The following is a 22,461-nucleotide window of genomic DNA, read 5'->3' as shown; positions in this document are numbered from 1 at the left end:
GGTATCTAGAACCATATATCTCTGGCCTCTAGAGTCTTGAGCCATGAGACTTCAATTGCCCAAGCTTGCAGTTGTGGACTCCTGGAGTCTGTCAGCTTAGCTGTAAGCTCTTAGCACTCATACACACAGGTCTGCCAACCGCAGAAGGGCTGCTCATCAACCGTTAGTTTCTGAGGAGAGCCAAAGAGGCCAAAGCTGATTGTGAGCTTTTGTGAGCTATACAGTAAGTATCTTCTCTAGTTTTCCTCTTCTACTTGTTCTTTCTTCTGCAGGCTTCCCAGCTTTCAGGCCTTCCATCTGACCTCACCGTAGGCTGCCCACGGTATTTATTGAGTTACTTACTTGCATCAGAAATTGTTAGTTGGAAGGCAGAAGTGACTCAGCAGTTCAGAGCACTGGCTTTTATTTCAGAGGAGCCAGGTTCGATTCCCAGCACCCCCATGGCAGCTCATAACTGTCTGTAAATTGCAGCTTTAGAAACTCTAGAACCCTCACACAGACACATATACAGGAAAATACCAATTCATATAAAATAAAAATTAATAATTTTTTAAAAAGAAATTATCAGTTGGGTGTCAATTTATTGTTATTATCAATGCCTTAACACACACCCAGCATCTCCCCCAGCAACACACACACACACACACACCCCAAAAATTCTCTGGATTCCACTGGATTGGTGATTTACTGGGTTAGTGAATGGTAGTTTAGAGCTGTTTTGCATGCATTTTGTTTATCTTGTTTTGTTTTAAATGGAGTCTCTATGTTACCTGGGTTATTACCCTTAAATTCCTGGGATCAAATAGTCCTATCTATATCAGCTTCCAGAGAACCAATATTATAGGTCCAACAACCTACACACCCAGTGCATTCATTTTCAAATAAAATAGTTGTATAATAAAGGAGAGATTTGTTCACTACTTAAATGAGGAGTTGGGGAGCCTTGACTTTTAATCTGACAGGTGGTAAAAAGTTGTGGTCAAAATCAAGACGAATTGCATAATGCTCTAAACTCATTAGAAGAGTATTGTTTGTGTACTGGTGTCTGAAGCCCCTCCTCCTTGATCAGTGTGTGAAGCCCCATTCCCCCTTCTTGACTTATGCTTGTTTCCTGTCCTGCTTTTATCCTTTCAGCCATTGTAGTGTGCCAGGATATCACCATGGGTGTTAGAGATTTGTCACAATTAAAACCTTTTTTTGTTAAACAGGTGTATTATGTACTTATAATTTACTGCCTGACTTGCTATTGTAAAATAATAAAAATAATTTCTAGAACATGTCTTAATTTGCTTGCTTTTGTTCTTTTGTGCCTATGTATGTGTGGTGGGGGGGTGCGTGTGGATGTGGCGGTCAGAGGTCAGGAATCAACCCCAGATGTTCCTCAGGAGCCAACCACTCTGTTTTTAGACTGTATTTTGAATTTTGCTGGAATGTGGGGCTTGCTAATAAGGCTAAGTTTGATGGTCAGAGATGGCCAAGGATCCTCCTATGCCCACCTACACTACACTGGAACTGTACATGGTGCTCCACTTAACCTAACTTTTTTAAAAAATAGATTTATTTATTTTATGTATATAAGTACACTGTAGCTGTCTTCAGACACACCAGAAGAGGGCATCGGATCTCATTACAGATGGTTGTGAGCCATCATGTGGTTGCTGGGAATTGAACTCAGGACCACTGGAAGAGCAGTCAGTGCTCTTAAGTGCTGAGCCATCTCTCCAGCCCACCTTTAACTTAACTTTTTATGTGGGTCCTGGGGCTTGAACCCCGGCCCTTAGACTCATATTACAAGGTCTTTATTGACTAGCTTATTTCTCCAGCCTCTCTTTTGTTATTTTTTTCCAACTAAGGTAATTATGCGTATACACCAGTTACTTAAAGATTAGAGAAACATTCATCATAATAAAAATATTTTTAAAGAACAAGTCAGTAATTACTTACATGTAACATGTACTGACCAAAACTCTGTTGTGGTTTTATTTCTTATGATGCACTCTTAATAAGGATGACCCAGCAGTCTGTGTTACTATAGTGAATGGCTTGGACATTAATACTATATAAAATCATTTTCTTAAGCCATGTTTTCTTTTATTTTGCAGCCGTGGTGAATATTTGGATGAAGCCATTAGACTAATTGCTTGCCATCATGAGCAGAAGTAAACGTGACAACAATTTTTATAGTGTAGAGATCGGAGATTCTACATTCACAGTCCTAAAACGATACCAGAACTTAAAGCCTATAGGCTCAGGAGCTCAAGGAATAGTGTGGTAAGTTTTTATTTCAAAGTATGACAAGCAGTCTTGAACCACTGTCTCTTCTCTTTGTAATATAGATCCTTTGGTAAGCAATCAACTTCTCTCCAAAACAAATCAGAGCTATATAAATGAAAGCCATGTGTTAATTTTCTTTGGGGATTACTGTTCTATTATATCATCATCATCATCATCATCATCATCATCATCATCATTATTATTATTATTACCACCACTACTATTACTATTACTACTACTACTCATAAGATGTAATTATTAACCAACACCACTATCTTAATACATAAATCATGACTAAGTACTTACTTGGTCAGAGTCCTATAGAGACATACACTGATGTCTGGGATGAGGAAGCTGCAGGCTTGTTCAGCCCATGAGTGCATCTTTTCCCATAGCCGACTAGTGAGAGGTCTCATGGAACCTTCACTTTCACTCTGTGATGAAACAGGAATTTCAGAAATCTCACCACCTTATCCTGGAGAATAAAGTCAGGATCTACATTTCAAAACTCCGGTATCTGTAAAGTTGATTTGTAAACGTCTATAAAAGATTCAGGTTTTATAGATGAGTATAATTCTTTATAAGTATTTGAAGTAGAAAATATGCCTTGGAATAGTTCTGCTACTGACTCAGCATCACTAAGTTAGCGTTAAAGAAATGCTAAGCCAGACCCAAGCGTGATTACATCCTTATTAATTCTTACACCAGTCTATTTAAAATCTGTTAAAAGAAATGAGGCGTGCTTATGATTCAGCATGTGTGTAAGGATCTAAAAGGCTCTTGCATATGTCCACAAATACATGTACACAGAGCTATTCTTTGAAAAATTATTTCTAATAGCAAAAGTTGAAGCAGCATCAAGTCTGGCAGCAAGAAAACACTGTGATATAGTCATGTCACAGAACGCCTAATGTGAGCTAGAGACGTATTTGTCAGCCAGACATTATGAAAGCACAGCTCCGAGTATTAACACAGCCTACAAAATAGTGCACCTCGTTCCTCTGTGCTGTGAAATGTGACTATATATACAAAAGAGAAGTGCTTACCTTTGAGAATATAACAGGAAGAAGTTCTTACTTGTGATGTTTCTCTTTTTTAGATATCAGAACAATTAGGGGTAAAATATTAAAACCTAACAAATGATGGAAACACTGACTTTTATTCTTTTCTAATGTCCTCAGATTTAGTATTCATATTTATTAACAACCTTGAGTTTTTAGTTCTTCATCCAAAACAAAACGTTAAAGGATTTGTTTATTTTTTGTCTTTTGTATACATATTATCAGCTCAGTTTCCTTTTTATACTCACTGCCTTGTGTTCTATTTAAAACTCTATAATATTCTTCAATAAATATAATTTATTTGCTGTGTGTGTTTTGCCTACATGTATGTCTGTGCTGCTTGTGTGCCCAGTGCTTGTGGAGGCCAGAGGAGGGCATTGGATCCCCTAGAGAGAGCAGTGTTCTTAGTCAGCTTTTCAGCCCCAGAATTCTTCAGTAAATATTTTAAGTAGAAGTCATGATTACATAGCCTGTCTTTCTTGATAGATGTGCAAGGTGAAGGAGTCATTTAGACCTTAGGCTAATAATTGTGCAGCAAGGCTCAGTAGGTAAAGAAAGGAACCTGTCCTTAGCCTTATTGCCTGCGCTCACTCCCCATGATCTGGTAGAAGAAGAGAACCACTTCATAAACGTTATCTTCTGTCTGCCATGTGACACCCCACACACATACATGTGCACATACAGAATGGATGCATTTTGTCCTAGCATCCAAATACGCTCAGTGGATCTTGGCTGACAGTTTAATTGGAAAAAGAAGGAGTCTACTTGATTGGTTTGTAAATTTGGTTTTAGAGATGTGCTTAACGTTTTTTATTAATTTTAATTTCTTATTACAGTGCAGCTTATGATGCTATTCTTGAAAGAAATGTTGCAATCAAGAAGCTCAGCCGGCCATTTCAGAATCAGACCCATGCTAAGCGAGCCTACCGAGAACTAGTTCTTATGAAGTGTGTTAATCACAAAAATGTAAGTGGGTAGTTATTTCTGAGGGATAGAGGAAATTAAGATTTATTCATGAATACATGTCTGTCAAAGGCTTTTTAAAAAATAATAGAGGTTTTAAATTGCTTCTCTAGGGTTGGGGATTTAGCTCAGTGGTAGAGCGCTTGAAGGCCCTGGGTTCGGTCCCCAGCTCCGAAAAAGAAAAAAGGAAAAAAAAAGTTTTAAATTGCTTCTCTAGATTGAAACATTATTTAAAATCTAAAGTGATCCTTCCACCCCTACACCCTTGTTATTAAGTAGTGGCAAAAAAAAAAAAAAAAATGACTTCTGAAATTTAGATTGGATAATTTCCTAGAATTTAATTTGTAGAAGGAGTCTTAGGGAGATAATGTTTGAAAAGTATTTTATTCAGAATTGATCTCATCCTGTGTCTTTTTGTAAGACATAAAGGTGACATTTCAAAAAGATATACAGAGATGAACTCATTCCCATTTTATTTGGACATTGGGATTTAACTGGACACAAAGTTCAAACTACCTCTCTGTACCTGATTCTGACTTCTTAGTATCAGTATTCACTTTTATTCAGATAACTACTGATAATAATAGTTGAAGAAAAACTTTGGAAATATTTACAGAGAACTAGGAAAATAGTTCTAACTTGAAGATAAAACTTTCTTTCATTTTGAAAATAAACAGTTAATGTTTGTAAGTTTGCATAAAACATACTGATATGTTTGGAATTATCTTTTTTTTTAATGTATGTGAGTATACTGTACACTGTAGCTGTCTTCAGACACACCCAGAAGAGGGCATCAGATCCCATTACAGATGGTTGTGAGCCACCATGTAGCTGCTGGGAATTGAACTCAGAACCTCTAGAAGAGCAGACCGTGCTCTTAACTTGTGAGCCATCTCTCCAGCCCCTTAGAAATACCTTAATGCAAGTTCTTCAAAGTAGGAGGACATAAACTAGGAGAGAATTGCAGAGAGGACAGTTTTATGACACACTAAACTGAAAGTGCTAGCCAGAGACTTTGTCCGAAAGAGTTTGTAAAATATAATGAGTCCCATACTTCTGGTGTAGAAAATAGAGCTCATCTCATTTGAGCGCTGGCCACCTTTAGAACCTTTGTGTATTAGAGTTCCAGGTTCATCGCCATTGGGAAATACAGAGATGTTAAGGATTAGGCTTACTATTTGGGAAGTTTATGATGTTTTGCTGGTAGTGAAACATGCTGAATTAAATACCACAAAGCAGTAATAATTTAGCTTAGATAAACAAACAGTAAACGCCAAGATCTCAAGATATAGGTTTTTGTGAGCTTCAATAAACTGGGAAAGCTTAATGAGAGCAGAATAGTAGAAGAAACTGACTCTTAGAGTTGGGGTGAAAGTTTTTTGGAAAAAGGGAGCTGACAGAGGATGAGTGTTCATTATCAAGGAAGAAATAGTGGTCTTTCTTGTTGCAGGCAGGAGCCAGACATGGTGCTTGTCAGAGTTCTGCTGGTGCTCCCTACTTCTGCTAGAGCTAGCTGCTCATGCCCCTTCTGGCCTGGACATAGGTTTTTAGAGCCGTGGAAGTGTTGTCTCAGATTTTGTTTGTTGAATCCAAATGCTTTACCCTGGGTGGCAGCAAAGATTTTCTGTTTGCTATCTGGAGAATGTGGGAACCATGTACATACGCTTAGCCATCTAAAGTGGTCCAGACGGGATGCCCAGCATGCTTTATTAGATGAGTATAAAAAGTTAAAATGGTGAAAATCACAGATGGCATCTCCCCTCTGCTGCCCTGGTGTATGATGAGCATTTTACAGTGTTTTACCTTTTCAGAGCTTTGCTGTTCTGGACAGAGCATCTTGCAATGTTTCTCTGCTCTTCTCAAGCTCTTTGTAATTTTTAGTTTCTCCTTTCCCCAGGTCACTCTAATGAAACACTTAGCACACAAATACTGCATGTCTGATGGATTCCTCCAATAGCTGTTGAGGCTTGTCTCTTTATTCCAGATAGTAAACCACTTGACTCCTATTGTCTAACAAGTAACTGTCCAGGCCTGATTGCAAATCACATTGCATCTTGTTGGCTTGAGAAAATCAAGTGTAGTACTTTTGTTGTTCACCTTCAGCTGTCAAAGGTGAAGGGTGGCTATACTGAGTTTTAGGCACCGCCCCCCACATACCACGTGCCTGCAAGCACCCACTCACCCACCCTCTCTGGCACAGTATCTTCATTTCAGCTTTACATTTACTGGCTTCACTTGCCAAAATTGTTCAGATTGTCTTCATAATAGCTAGAACTGTTAAACAGATTATAGAAATTGCCATGTAAAAAGTATCAGAACTATCCATTTTCCCTTAATTCTTCTTCATGTTCATATGCATGTTATTAGAGGCATTTTACTCTTTTGAAATCTTTATATACTATATCTATTACATTATTCCTCTGTTGCTATTATTCTTTTCTGTTTCATCCTTAGAGGAAAATAGTGATTTTAATAAGTTTTTACTTGGTTGTAATAATTATTAGTTCTTTGATATCCAGTCATAACCTATCTACTAATCAGTCCTTGAAATTTGCTTGACTATCGATTCTGACTAAGATAATTTCTTGTTTTCTTTACTAAAAAATAGGACAGCTGTACTTTTATTTGTCTTATAAAAGCTCAGTAAGATATGGCTCAAATATATTCAGTTCATCAACTTAAAGTATCTGTTGGATGTGTTCACTAATACATGTAATGAGAAAGAAACCTGTATTCTCTTGCCTTCTTCCCTACTTCCACACCCAGCAGCACTGAGCATCCACTAGCCCCAGTTTTGTTTCCATATGTCTTTAACCTTTAATATCTCTCTTCTACTGTTGGTTTTCCCAAATATTAATAAAAATAACTTCACTACTTGTCTAGGTCCCCATATATACTTTATCTGGTTGAGAGGCTCAGATTTACTTACAATAGTCCTTCTAACTTTTTACCCTTTCTGGCTTAATGTTTTTCTGATATTTACTGACAGATGCCTTCTATAAGCAGAGCGTACTGCATATGTGACTGGCATCCATTCTATCCTCATGAAGATTCTGTCTAGAGAAACATTCCCTTTCCTAAATTATTGGCAGACATTAGGTCATTGTTGCACACTGGCCTAGGAAGGCAGATCAGCGAGTCCATTCTAACAAGGACCCTCTGTGGTCTGGGGTGAGCTTGTTGTGGAAATGAGATTCTGTTTGTGTGCTGAGTATAGAAATGACATGAACAGTAGCTGAGGACCAAGGATGTTGGACTTTATGAGAGGTCCATCTTTAGATAATGAAGCTCAGGAAATAAAGGACAAACATGGGAAGCAATACACTGAAAGAGTTTTTTTTTAAAACAACATGCTTGAAATAATTGGTATGGCCAAAGTAACAAGTTTTAATATTTAGCAAAAGGAGGGTTGACTTCATGCTGTACTCTGGGGGACTGCAGGTGGACTGCTGGAGAGGTTTACAGGCTTTAAGTTTTGAGGGTGATAAATAATAGAATCGGGTTTTTCCTTATAATACTATATAATACTCCCTTATTATAGGTAGTAAAATGGTATCTGGATTTGCTCAAAACTATTATTAGAGATACTAGTCTGTTCAGGCTACTACCACAAAATACAGTAGACTATGTGGATTTAAAAACAAAGGCTTATTTCTTAAAATTCTAGAGGCTAGGACGTCCTGGACAGGCGCTGGCTGATGTGGTTCCCGTTGATTATCCTTTTCCTGACCTGCAAACAAACAGTTGTTGCTTTGTCTTCCCGTGGTACATAGACATGGAGAAAGAGATCTTCCTGTTATTCTTACAGTTAATTAATTACAATTAATCTTACCATTAGGAGGGCCTTGGCCTTGTGACCTAATTATCTCTAAAGTCCCCAGGTGTAGATACTGTCACATTAGAGTCTGTGCCTTCAGCATGGATTTGCAGAGTAGATACAGACAATGAGCTTGTCACTCTAGTTTAAAAGTAGTTATATGAACAGTCCAGATGTGATTTTAGAATTCTCTGCCTGTATGTACACAGAAGGAATGGGAAAACAAGGTTGACATACTGACTGACGATCGAATAAATAATATTCTTTGAAATAGTTTATGGTATTAACACTGGAAATGGAATCAGAAATCACACTGAGCCTTCTATTATAAAGGGAGGGTGCTCTAAGAAGGGACTCAGCAGTGACTCTCTGAAACTGATAAGCCAAGTAAAGCTTCTAGTGCATGTTTGGGTCTTGAAAAAAAAAGACAGATAATATGTAAAAAAAAAATATAGACATAAAAAGAAAACCTTAGGGGTTGGGGATTTAGCTCAGTGAGGCCCTGGGTTCAGTCCCCAGCTCCGGAAAAAAAAAAAAAAAAAGAAAGAAAACCTTAAGGACATCATCATAGGTGAGATAGTGTATTTGACTGGAAATAAAGAAGATGACAAAAGCTGGCTCAGCAGTTCAAATACTTGCTGTTCTCTGTTGCAGAGAGGATCTGAGTTTGAGTCCTAACACCCGCACAGTTGTGATCTGACACCTATTTCTCGTCGCCGTAACACCAAACATACACAGTACAACATACATACATTCAGACAAAAGACTCATACATACAAAATAGAAACAAACCTTCAAAACAGAACAGAAAGAAAATGACACAGTGAAGTGTTACAAAAACCAAGAGGAAGGAAAGGACTGGGATCCCACAGAACTCACTACTGAGTTGTATAAGGGTTAGTAGAAAGTGCTTAATAGTTGTTGACAGATATGTCGGGATTTATAATAAATAAGAGCTTGACAGAGTACTCATCAACAGAAAGTGTTGTGTCAAGTCCTTTGGCCCACTAACTGATTTCTAAGATTTTGGGGGCAGTTTCATAGCAAATTTGAAAGGTAGAAGCTTGCACAAGTTCCCTGCCACAGCACCCTCAAAATCAGTAACCGCCATCCAGGTCGTACGTTTGTCATAACTGAGAAACCTGCATTAATGTTCGCCCAGAGTCCATCATTTGCACTAGATTACACACATTCTATTCTTTTTATTCCTAGTGTAGGAGATGTACCCAGAGTTTCTGCGTGCCTAGTGAACATGACCACTGAATGTGCTCTCAGGCCTCAGGTTCACTTGAACAAGTGTGGTATTTTTATGCATTTTCACCTTTATACTGCTCATTTTTATTTGTCTGAAAGACCTTCTGAGCCTCCTGATCATTTTTTTTTCTGTTCTCCCTAGCAATGAAATTTTAATAAGTTTACTTGTGCTTTAGGTATAAAACTGGAATGATTTTAAACTGATGTGAATTGTAACATAGGTGTTTTCATTTCCAAATGAAGTATTACAAAGTAGTTTCTAATGTTTTTTTTCTTTGCTTTTGCCACAGATAATTGGCCTTTTGAATGTTTTCACACCACAGAAATCCCTAGAAGAATTTCAAGATGTGTAAGTGTGGTAATTAAAATGCTGTTAGTATAAAGTTTTGCTAGTACCTGTCTATAGATTGTTGCTATACACTTTAGCTGTCATCTTTTTCTACCCATGAAGTTACATAGTCATGGAGCTCATGGATGCAAATCTTTGCCAAGTGATTCAGATGGAGTTAGATCATGAAAGAATGTCCTACCTTCTCTATCAAATGCTGTGTGGAATCAAGCACCTTCACTCTGCTGGAATTATTCATCGGGTTAGTAGAAAAATATCACCATGTTCTTTCCTAAGGATTTTTTTAAATCTTGTGTATTTGCTTGCATGTATTTAAGTGCACAACATGCATGCAGTGTCTGCAGAGACCAGAAGAGGGCATCACAGCCACTGAAATAGGAGCTACAAACAATTGTGAGCTGTCACGTGGGTACTAGGAACCAAACCTAAGTGCTCTGAACTGTTGGGCCATCTCTGCAGCCCACCATGATCTTTTTCTTTTCAATCATTGAAGTGAAAGTCATATAACAGATTAAAATTTGAAGTATTGAAGTATTTAGTCCATTTGCAGTGTTACACAATCACTACCTGTGTCACATCTAAAACTTGCATCACCCTTTTCTGGTGAAAACTACATCCCTTAAATTGTTACTCTTCATTGTGTCTCTCTCCTCAGATCCTGGTAAATTCAGGACTATGGCTTTACCTGTCCTAGATAGCTCATACAAATGTAATAATATAATATATGGCCTTTTGCGTCAGGCTCCTTTGATTTAGTGTACTGTTTTTGTGGTATCTGTGCTGTATCATTTATTAGTATTTCCTTTTATGAATGAATAATATTCCATATGCCATATTCTATAAATAATTTATATATTAACCTTTCAGTTACATACTGTTTGCTATGAAAATTCATGTACAAGTATTTATTTGATCTTATTCTTTAGTCTTTCTGGGTAGGATTGCTAAATCATGTGGTATTAACTTTTTTTTTTTTTTTTTTTTTTTTGGTTCTTTTTTTCGGAGCTGGGGACCGAACCCAGGGCCTTGCGCTTCCTAGGTAAGCGCTCTACCACTGAGCTAAGTCCCCAGCCCCGGTATTAACTTTTTGAGGAACCATCAAACTTTTTTTCAAATTTTATGTTCCCAGAATCCATATATAATGGTTCAGTTTTTCTGCAGCATCGGCAGTATGCAGTACCTGAGTTTTTCATTTTAGTCATTATAATGGCTATGGAGTGGTATTCTGTTGTGGTTTTGATAAACCCATTAGTCATTATTTCCTAATGACTAATAATGGTTGTTTTATTCACTTTTCTATTGCCATGACAAAAGACCATGACCATGACAACTTACAGAAGAGAGAATTTACTGGGTAGGGGCTTAAGAGTTTCAAAGAGAAAGTCCATGACTAGCATGGCAACAGGCAGGCTGGCAGGCTGGCATAGCACTCTCTAGAGCAATAGCCAAGAGAGCTTTATCTGCTGGCAGTGACACACAGAGAGCTAACGAGTGATATGAGCTTTTGAAATCTCAAAGCCCACCTCCAGTTATACATCTCCTAACCCTTCCCAAACAGTGTCACCAACTGGGAACACAGTATTTAAGCGTATGAGCCTGTGGGGGCCATTCACATTCAGACTACCACAGTAGTCAAGGGTCTCTTCAGTTGTCAGTTGGCCACTTCCATGTCATTGAAAAACAAGTATTTTTAAGGCCTTGTTTCTTTTTTTTTTATTTAAAGATTTATTAATGTATAGTGTTCTGCCTGAATATATGCCTGTACGTAAAAGATGGCACCAAGATCCCATTACAGATGGTTGTGAGCCACCATGTGGTCACTAGGCATTGAACTCAGGACCTCTGGAAGAGCAGTCAGTGCTCTTAACCACTGAGCCATCTCTCCAGCCCTTAAGGGCTTGTTTCTAAATCAGTTGTTTGCCTCTTTGTTATATTTATAGCTTTGTATATATATTCCAGTTCTACTATATAAAACCATTACCAGATATAATTTATACAATTATAGATCGTTTCCACTTTGCTAGCGATATCTTAATTAATATGTAAATGGTTTTAATTTTTATGAAGTATCAAATACATGTGGTCTTGTGTCTTGCATAAGAATCTACTGCCAAATTGAGGTCATAAAAATTCAACATTGCCTCTTCTTGTAAGTTTTTGGTCCATTTTGAATTTATGTTTTATATGGTCTAAATGCAAAGCCGATCTTCATTTTCCCATGTTTAGAAATCCAGTTGTCCAAGCTCTGGAACAGTTGTATTAGTTCTTGTTCAGACTCTAGCTGCTCAGAAAGTCACGGTTTTATTCCTGCACTGCCAGTTCTGTATAATTAGACTTCATGCCTGTCCCTATATTAGAATCACTTTTTCTTTTTTTACAAATTTTATTATTTTTAATGGGGAGGGCATGTGGGTACGGGGCCCATGGGTCCAGAGGAGATAGGGTCCCCTGGAGCTGAATTTACAGGATTTGAAACAGGTTTTTTTTTTTTTTTTTTTTTTTTTTTTTTTTTTTTTGGTTCTTTTTTTCGGAGCTGGGGACCGAACCCAGGGCCTTGCGCTTCCTAGGTAAGCGCTCTACCACTGAGCTAAATCCCCAGCCCCCGGATTTACAGGATTTAATAAGCCGTCATTTGGGTGGTAGAGGCCAAACCCAGGTCCTCTGAAGGCTGAATTGTTGAGCTGTCTCTCTAACCTGTGCCAGTTACCCGTGTAACTCTGTACTGCTGTGAAGCGGGAGACCGTGACTCCTGTGTCTTCTCTTAGTAGTGTTAAAACCAGTTTAAGTGCATATGAATTTGGAGATTAGCTTTTCTGTGTCTGCAGAAAAAGCAAATGGACTTTGGACAATGATTTCATTAAATCTAAAGAGTGAGTTGGTTGGTGGTTTCATCACTTCCTACCTGACTCTTAACTTGTTTGTCTTGAGGGCTTTGCAAGCATAAGATCTTTCCATTCCCTAAGCTGTGTTAGTCTGTAGTACTTTACGTTGGGGAGCTGAAACAGCAGGAGTTTTTTTTTCTCACAGTTCTCAGTGCCCAAAACTTTATGGGTTTAGTGAGATCCATACGCACTCTCTTGTAGCTTCACATGGTCTTTCCTTTGTCCTAAACTGTCACTATGTTCTTTGTTTCTGGCCTGCACTTATGTGTTCATAAACGGTGATTTTTTTTTTTTTTTTTTAAGATCATGCCATCTGCACCATAGCTTCACTTGTATTCCATTTGGGCGCTTCCTCACGCCCCGGCTGCCCTAGGGAGAACTCATAGTAAGGTGTTAGAGAACAGTAGTGGGAATAGGTGTCTTTGTCTTGCTGGTCAGAATAAGGGAAAGCTTTCTGTCTCTCTCCATTGATTAGTTTGTTTCCCACTGTTGGAGCAAATACCTAAAGCAAGCCACACACAGGCTCAAGGGCCCCAGAACTACCCTGAGTTTAGACCATCTGCTTACAAGTCACCAGTTCTACCATGGTCCTGACCAGCCAAAGAGGCCTGTGGGGAAGTCTGACTCCAACATAGAGGTTTTACTTGTTTGGTTGGCTATGGAGTATAACAATACAGTGTCACTAGCAAGGGAAGCTCTCCCAGACTCATCCAGGAGTGATGACATACCACTCTCCTTAGTTGCCAGGGATCATTCTCTGATTCATGCTAGTACATTAAATCTCCATTTCCTCCAAAGGTTGGAACTGGTCATGTTGTTAGACTGTCATGGTCAAAACCTCCACACTACAGGACAGTTCTTTCAAGCAGCATATTCTAGGTGTCGCCATCACTGGTAGTTTAGGACAAAGGCCAGACCTCCTTCTATAGAAGATTGATTCTTTTTTGGTAGGTTGGTTTTTTGTTTTGTCTTTGAGTCCTCTTTTATTTCTGGGATAGATCCCATTTGGACATGGTATATATAATCTTTACAGTATACTATTGGAACTGATTTGCTAGTATTTCTGTTGCATTTTTTTTTTTACCCCTGGATTCATTAATGATTTAGTTTGTAGTTCTCTTGTGAAGATAGTTTTAATCATACTTTGGTATCAAGATATTACTAGTGTCAGTGCAAGCTAAGGTGCAGTCCTTCCTTTCTTGTTACTTAACTCCTTTTACTCATTTTAGAAGATGTTAGGAAAAATAAAGTATGGCTGAAGAAATGTTCTTAATCTAATAAAGTTGAGCTAGCAGTAGATCTACGAGAGGTCTGTTGGTGTGATGACTGCATCCCAGGCTGGACAGTGTGCACTGATGACTGCATCCCAGGCTGGACAGTGTGCACTGATGACTGCATCCTAGGCTAGACAGTGTGCACTGATGACTGCATCCTAGGCTGGACAGTGTGCACTGATGACTGCATCCTAGGCTGGACAGTGTGTGGTGATGACTGCATCCTAGGCTGGACAGTGTGCACTGATGACTGCATCCTAGGCTGGACAGTGTGTGGTGATGACTGCATCCTAGGCTGGACAGTGTGCACTGATGACTGCATCCTAGGCTGGACAGTGTGCACTGATGACTGCATCCTAGGCTGGACAGTGTGCACTGATGACTGCATCCTAGGCTGGACAGTGTGCACTGATGACTGCATCCTAGGCTGGACAGTGTGTGGTGATGACTCCATCCCAGGCTGGACAGTGTGCACTGATGACTGCATCCTAGGCTGGACAGTGTGCACTGATGACTGCATCCTAGGCTGGACAGTGTGTGGTGATGACTGCATCCTAGGCTGGACAGTGTGCACTGATGACTGCATCCCAGGCTGGACAGTGTGCACTGATGACTGCATCCCAGGCTGGACAGTGTGCGCTGACTGCATCCTAGGCTGGACAGTGTGCGGAACTAGGGTGGAGCTGTACGTGTAAGAAGCTTATTAGAGAGTTCCTTTAAGATCAGTATCTATTACAAAGTAAAAGTGGACAAAGGGAGAAATTACGTTAGCTGCATTTATTTCAAAAGCCTCAGCTGGTTGCTCCTATTTAACCTCTGACCTGAAAACAGGTCTTTCCTAGAGGAGTTTCCTGAAGGCCACCAGCGGCCATCCCTCCTGGGCAGTGGAAGAGCATTTACTCTGAGCCCAGGGTCTGAACAGACATCCCAGAGCCTACTGAAGCCACTCCTTGGATCACTCTTCCCATTGTTTTAGGATACTAGATTCTGGCTATTCTTGTCGGATATTTTCTTGCTGTCTTTAAATTCTGAAGCAACTACCAAAATTTTGATATAACTGTAGGTGTCAATTTTCATTTAGTCCTCATAGCACCTCCACCTTCCATTCCAGGTCCACCCTAACTGTGTCATTCAGTGATTACTCACTTGGTTTAAGAAACCATCTAAACGTGTTCCCTGCAGGCCCTGCAGTTAGATGTCCCTCTAGGCATTTAAAACTCTGTGCTGAGAGAGACTTCCCTCTAACCAGTTCTCACTGAGTCAGCAGAAGAGAGCTTTATGGTAAGACACTGGCTCATGTGCTGGCCTGGAGGTGACACACATCACCCCTACGTAGTGCATCAGCAGAGCTAGCCATCAAGACCTGCCTAGTTATAGAAGAGAAGGAAAATGTGAGGAGGGCAAGCCTATGAGTGTTGGTAAGAACCAGGCCTGCCATAGCCTATGGTTGTCTGACATACTATGGTTCTCTGTCCCATCTTCCTTAATGTCTGTATCAGATTCAGACATTGATCCTTTGGGCCCAGAAACATTTATCTCCCCTCCCTTCTCAGAATAGTCAGGTGGGGCTAGGGTAGCCAAAACAGTCCAACTGAAAAATACAGATGTTGATTTATTAGTTGCACTTGAAATTCCACTGGATGGACATTGTAAGTGTTCCTTCCGCTGGAGGTAGGAGTGTTCGCTCTCTAGTTGCTGGATCCGATTTCTGCACGGTGCAACCTGTTGTCTGCATTACCTGGCTGCTCCCTCCGGAAGTCTTCCTTTCCTCTTATCCTCCTTAGCTAGATCTCAAGTGAGTATTGAAGGCTGTATACCGAAGGACTGCTCAGCTTTCTTGGCCTGCTTCCTACCCATGAAAGACAGGAGCACAAGTGTGTTCTGTTGTTGACATTTAGGACAGAGTTTCTTGTAAGTCCATGTAAGTTGCTTAGTAGCTTTCTTGACAAGAGTTTTATTTTTTATGGTTGTGGTATCAGTAACCTTTGTAGCTTCTAATTGTATGTCTTTTGAAGAGTATTTATTAGCTGACAGTCTATGTATTCTTGGACTTACTTGAGGCTCCCTTGAGTCTACTGTCAAGCTTCCAGGCTTCCAAGATGTCCACGACTTGAAACAGCACAGTGCTTACTCAGGGTTTGCAGTGTGGCCCTCGAAGCACTACTCCAGACCTCAGGTCAGGTTCAGAGTTTCTTCCACAACGGACATACTTTTCCCTTTCCCATGGTATGAGGTAGAAAAGTAGAAACAATGCTAACTGGAGCATGTTCAGGATTATTCAGATCTGTCGAGCGCCACATTGTTTTGAGTTCCATTAACTGAAACAGGTCATAAGGAGAGGCATGTAAAAGTATGATGTGTGGGCCTGGGATAAACTAAACCAACTGTGGCCTTTTTCTGGGTTCTAGTAGCATTTAGCTTGTCCAAATAATGACACTGTTACCTTTTGTTTCTACTTTTAAAGTAGCCAGTTATTTCTAATGCAGACAGTAGCCATCAGCAGACAAAGTTTTGCTTTCTAATCTCTTATAGAGCAAGGGTTAAGGAACTTTATGTAAAGACCATATTTTGTTTGTCACAGCTACTGACCAGACACTGCCCTTCTATCACAAAAGCACTGACGGGGGGAAAAAAAAACTGTACATAACATGGGATGAAAATGTCTCTTTAAATTTGCATAAATCTTTCTTTACAAAAGCAATCAGTTGAAGTCCTGTACAGATGACATAAAGTTTTGCCTCTGTATAATTTGGATCTCTCTCCATTTTGATACTGCCATCAATGCATGGTCCTGTGTCCTTGCATAGGTTGTCTGATCTGAAATGCTTGGGGCCAGAATATTTAGATTTTAGATATTTGAATAGATTTTACCAGTGAGCATCCCTAGTCTGAAAATCAAAAATTCCTGAATCAAAGATTCTGTCATGATAGCTCCAGTGTTCTTTGACTGATTTGAAGCTACCTTTTTTTCTTAGTGTAGATATAACAACCTTTTGAGTATTGCCAGTTGTACTTTAAAAAAAACAACAACAATAAAAAAACCAACTTAAATTTGGGCCTTTCAGATTTCAGATTGGGGTAATAGTAACTCCTCAGTACTGGATCGGTTTCAGCCAGAATATGCTAGGCTTGGCTACAATAACAAATATCAGATTCTTGTTTTCTGTTTTTCGAAGCAGAATTTCTCTGTATATCCTTGACTGTCCTGGAACTCTCTATAGACCAGGCTGCCTCGAGCTCAGAGATCCACTGCCTCTGGAATACTGGGATCAAAGGCGTATGCCACCACTGCAAAGGCAGACATCAAGCTCTTGGTAGCCAAGCATGACTAGCTTTATTTTTCACATTGTGTGTGTAGGCAGATCACGGTAGGGGTGGCTCTTGGCTTTATAGAGGTGCCCACTATCTGTCACGTTACTAATCACCAAAGCAAGAGGAGATCTGCAGGCGGTCGTGTCCTGGCCCTCTCTACTTTGTCCCACTCTACCTACTAGGTCTGCCGTTGCCATCTGCCTGACTGGAGACAGAGGCGTGGACAGTGGGGGAGAGGGATAGAATGCAAATTCCAAGTCACTCTTCCTATACGAATCTGATATTTGTTATGACATATGTAGAAAAATAAACATTGATTCAGAAAAATGAACTTTAGTTAATATTCTTAAAGACAAATACTTTTGGAAGTTTATTCCAATGCACAGTTTCTTTTAAAATAAAAATGTATTTGCTCCTAATTGTTCCAGAACAAAAAGTATTTTGAGTTTTTTTTCTAGACTAGAACCTCTCAGTATGAAGAACCAGTAATCTCTAGCTATAACAGTCATGGGAGGGAAACCGAAGTGTATAATTTAAAAAAAAAGTTTATAATAAACTGGTTTATTCTTAAGCATGGGCATTTCTTTGTTTTGTATTACAACCTATTTGCAGAAAGAAATGATAGCATTTTTGTCTTCTGTTAAATAACCTGTATTCTTAGTGTGCTTAATTTCAAAAGTCCTTAGTGTCTGTTTTCTAAGCCTTGTCAGAGTAAGTTAGAAATAGCATATAAGCAGTCTTGCATGTAGACATTTGAAGGGATCTTTGTCCCGAGGGCTTTAGCTTTTGGTGTCACTCTGCTGTTCGTCTGTACATGAGAGATAGTTCGGCTGTGCTGTGGATACGACTCCTCATCAAAGCTAAAAGGCAACTGCACGATGAATGTGAAGGCCAGGGTGTTTATGCCACTGCCTTCATTTTAATAGGCATTGCACACATTTCCTTCTGCCTGGAGCCAAGGAGCAGTTGTTCACAAAAACATTACTATTATTAGTGGAAAGTAACTTCATGGACTGGTGGGGAGCACCAGCACACTAGTGTCTGCTACATGTGAACAGAGGTTTATAAGCAAGTGTTTGTGATAGATGTGGGGAGTCAGGAATGGGCAGACTGAGAGCCACCTTTTGGTTCTTTAGAACAGTATCTATTGTACTGAGACTGATTCCAAGCTTCCCTCCCCACAAAAGTGACCATGTATGACAATCAATATTCAAATAACATATACCTGGATCATGTCAAGATTGTGGAAATAGTATCAGAATGTTCCATAGTAGTTTTAGAGCAATATAAAGTTTATTGTGACTTTAGAATGAGTTTTTGTTTTGTTTTGTTTTTTTTTAAATGTATATGGGTACACTGTAGCCGTCTTCAGACACCAGAAGAGGGCATCAGATCCCATTACAGATGGTTGTGAGCCACCATGTGGTTGCTGGGAATTGAACTCAGGACCTCTGGAACCACTGAGTAATCTCTCCAGTCCTAAAATGAGGGGTTTTTTTTTAGTGCTATTAATTTAGTATGTAAATGAGTATAAATGCTTACCATAATAGCGATTTTTTTTTCCAGAGCTGGGGACCGAACCCAGGGCCTTGTGCTTGCTAGGCAAGTGCTCTACCACTGAGCTAAATCCCCAGCCCCATAATAGTGATTTTATTGTTGTTTTTTATTGGTATTTGAGATGCGGTCTTGCTGTGTGTTATAACTTGTTTTCTATTGCTATGACAAAAACATTGACCAAAAGCAACCTGAGGAAGAAAGGGCATATTTCATCTTATATTTTCATGTAACAGTCAGGCAGGAACCTGGATTAGAAACCGAAGCTGATGCCATGGAGGAGTGCTGTTTCCTGGCCTGCTTCTGTGGTTATCTTGGCCTGCTTTCTCAGACAACCAGGACTTCCTGCCCAGGGATGACACCATCTATGGGTTGGATTATTCCACATCAATTACTAGTTAAGAAAATAACCCCATAAAGTTGTCTACAGGCCATTGTGGTAGAGGAAGTTTCTCAGGTGTTCCTCTTCCTACATGACTCTAGCTGTGTCAACAAGAAGCTAAGCAGTGCATTGTATGTACTGAACTTCCAGCCTTCCTGCCTTTCTTGCCTTCGTACTTGAGGATTTCAAAGTATGGGCCACTGTGCCTAGCACAGAGGTTCTTAATGACATTTAAGACTCCTTTCCTAATCTCTTGTTCTATTTATCCAAGAATTTCTAGTAAATAATAACATTTGGTTTGGTTTGGTTTTCTGAGACAGAGTTTCTCTGTGTAACAGCCCTGACTGTCCTGGAACCTGCTTTGTAGAGCAGGTTGTCTTCAACTTCACAGACATAAATACAATAAATATAACAAAACAAAATAGGGAATAAAATTTTAATAATTTTATTTTTAAGTAAATAACCATTAACAATGTCTGTACTGGGTTTGCTGATGTAAATGAAATGATCTTAACTCTGACTTGCTGGGTTTGCCTGTCATAAGGATGGCCCTGTGCAGTGGTACTGCAGTGAAAACAGTGAGCAGTTAGCAAGATGTTTGACAGACTGTGTAACTCAGTTAAGAAGTACAAACCTTTGTATCTGTCTTAGCAGTCATTTTAATGTTTATTTCTTGAAGGACTTAAAGCCTAGTAATATAGTAGTCAAATCAGACTGCACTTTGAAGATTCTTGATTTTGGACTGGCAAGGACTGCAGGAACGAGTTTTATGATGACGCCTTACGTGGTAACTCGTTACTACAGAGCACCAGAGGTCATTCTCGGCATGGGCTACAAGGAGAACGGTCAGCATACATTTTCACATTGAAATATTCTTCTGATTTTGTTTATCAGTTTTTATATACTTAAATTGAATGCATATAGTTAAGCAAGCATTCCTATTTCAAATGTCTATCTAGGCTTTGAACATTTTGCCATGAATATTCGGGAAAGCATGGGGATCTTCCTTAAATGTGAATACCTAGATGAAGAATTGTAAAACTAGGATTTATGCTCTTTGCTCGTCTGTAATTTAAACATGAACATAAAATTCTTAATAATTTACTCTTATATAATCATATATATCAGTTGTATTTGCTTTTGTCTCCAGCACCTTTAGTCAGTGTTAATAGTGGCACTCAGGAGCCTGGTGTGATGGCACCCCTTTAGTCCCAGCACTCAGGAGCTGGGGCAGGCATCTCTGACTTTGAGGACAGTCTGTTCTACAAAGCAGGTTCTAGGACAGCCAGGGCTGTTATACAGAGAAATCCTGTCTCAGAAAACAAAACAAAATAGTACAAAAAAAAAAAAAATGGTAGCACTCACTGTAAAGACTGAGAGCTACATTTTCTAATTCTGGAAAGCTAATGGATAACTCAGCCTCTCGTGGGAGGCACTAGTGTTTGATTAAAGCCTGTGTCCCACCTTAAGGAGATTGTATATAGTATTATGTGTGGATGCATTGATTTAAACCATAACTTTTTAAGTGTGGCATGTTTCTAGGATGGAAATTGGAACAGTGGTTTACTTTAAACCAGGAAACCATTAGGTCAATCTTGAAGATTCTTCATTATACATACATACATACATACATACATACATACATACATACATACACACACACACACACACACACACACACACATATGATCCCATTGAAATTGGGGAAATTGCTTAATTTCCCTTATTTGAGCTAATTTAAAACAAATACTTTAAATATCAATTATCACTTTTTAAAGTAAACATGCTTTTCTGTTTTCTTAATAGTGTCAACATAAGGTTTAAAATTTTTATTTTGAGGGGCTGGGGATTTAGCTCAGTGTTAGAGCGTTTGCCTAGGAAGCACAAGGCCCTGGGTTCGGTCCCCAGCTCCGAAAAAAAAAAATTTATTTTGAGAATTGATAGTCAGATTGCTATTGCTTTTGCTGTGAAACTTGATTATCATAGAAATTGTACCACATGTTAATGTCCTGTAAAGATGATCTTGACATAGCTCCTTACCAGAAATTAGAGAAGCTATCAAAAGAGCTGACATGTTGTCCTCTCTTAGATGAGAGTCATGTAGATCATCTCATTGCTTTTCCTGCCTGTTCCCCCAGGAACCAAGTCAAATCTAATGCTTCATCACTGTATAACTATATTAGCCACAGGGGTGACATACAGACATTGTCCTTACACACACACACACACACACACAGAGGTGAGATTTCCTGTTTGGTCTTATTGCAGAGTATTTCAGAATAGTTTGGAAAGTTTGGGGGTAATCTAATCTATTTTAAACTGCCTAACAGCAAATGAGACCCCTTGTACCAAGTTTTATAGTGTGGAGGTATGCTAGGAGACTGTAGATCACAGATTTGTGGGCACTTCGACACTTTGATATTGCATTCCACCAAAACTAACTTTTAAACCCAAAGTTTAAAAAAAAAAAAAACTTAAAAAATGAGATAATGAAAAACACTTGTTTACCAAGGTTTCTTGGTAGATAAACTGTTCTTTTTCTGTTGGTTTGTTCTGTTATGGGTAGAGATGGATATAAATGTAAATGGTGTTACCAGGAGAATAAGTTACTTTTAGTTCAGAATAAACAAACAAAGCCTTTTCAGTTAAATAAGCCTGGGAAATCCAGCTTGAAACCCTCCCCCCCAAAATTTAGGTTAATATTTTATTAAAATATAGATACCTTTCTGTTTTTAATATGCTAAATTATTTCTGCTCATGCTTTTTAATTTAACTTAAAGAGAGAGTAAAATGCACAGTTAAACCTCAAAATAATACATCTTGTTACATTTTCAATCTTAAAAATTTTGTTTGGTTCTACTTCATATATTACTTGCAAAATCTCAGTTATAAAATGTATAGTTTTTTTAATTTATGCAATATCTGTGCATAGCTCTCACTTTAAAATTAGACATGTAATTAAAATGCCATACTTCATATTTTCTTTTGTGAATCAAAGCTTTTTGAAAAGTATTTTGTGTTTTAAATTATTTGAAATTAAAATCACCTTTTTCTTTTTGTGATGTTCTGCAGTTTTTTAGATGATGCAGTCATATTATGCTTCTTTGATTTTAACGATTTTTTGCTTTGCTTTTTCTTCTTTTGTGCTGCAAACATATAGTGGATTTATGGTCTGTGGGGTGCATTATGGGAGAAATGGTTTGCCACAAAATCCTCTTTCCAGGAAGGGACTGTATCCTTGTGCTGCTGCAGCAGATTAATTAGCTAGGCGGTGAACTTCCTTCTGTTTGCTAATGAAAAGAAATATGTGCTCCATTTGTACAGTACAGGTTTTTAAAT

The 22,461-nt window shown here is 38.9% G+C and overlaps 1 protein-coding gene across 1 annotated transcript in view; it reads left to right on the top strand.

Moving 5' to 3' along the window:
- Positions 1-22,461, top strand: part of Mapk8 (mitogen-activated protein kinase 8) — an 83,055-nt gene that overhangs the window by 48,261 nt on the left and 12,333 nt on the right. The window contains 6 exon segments of the mRNA NM_053829.2: positions 2,103-2,271; positions 4,172-4,301; positions 9,660-9,718; positions 9,821-9,959; positions 19,802-19,967; positions 22,283-22,354. Coding sequence (NP_446281.2) covers positions 2,150-2,271; positions 4,172-4,301; positions 9,660-9,718; positions 9,821-9,959; positions 19,802-19,967; positions 22,283-22,354 — 688 coding nt within the window. The 5' untranslated portion in view covers positions 2,103-2,149.

Source organism: Rattus norvegicus, chromosome 16, assembly GCF_036323735.1.
Source record: "Rattus norvegicus strain BN/NHsdMcwi chromosome 16, GRCr8, whole genome shotgun sequence".
In the NCBI taxonomy this organism is placed as follows: domain Eukaryota; kingdom Metazoa; phylum Chordata; class Mammalia; order Rodentia; family Muridae; genus Rattus; species Rattus norvegicus.
The sequence above is the reverse complement of the archived record's forward strand: the minus strand, read 5'-3'. Positions and strand labels throughout refer to the sequence as shown.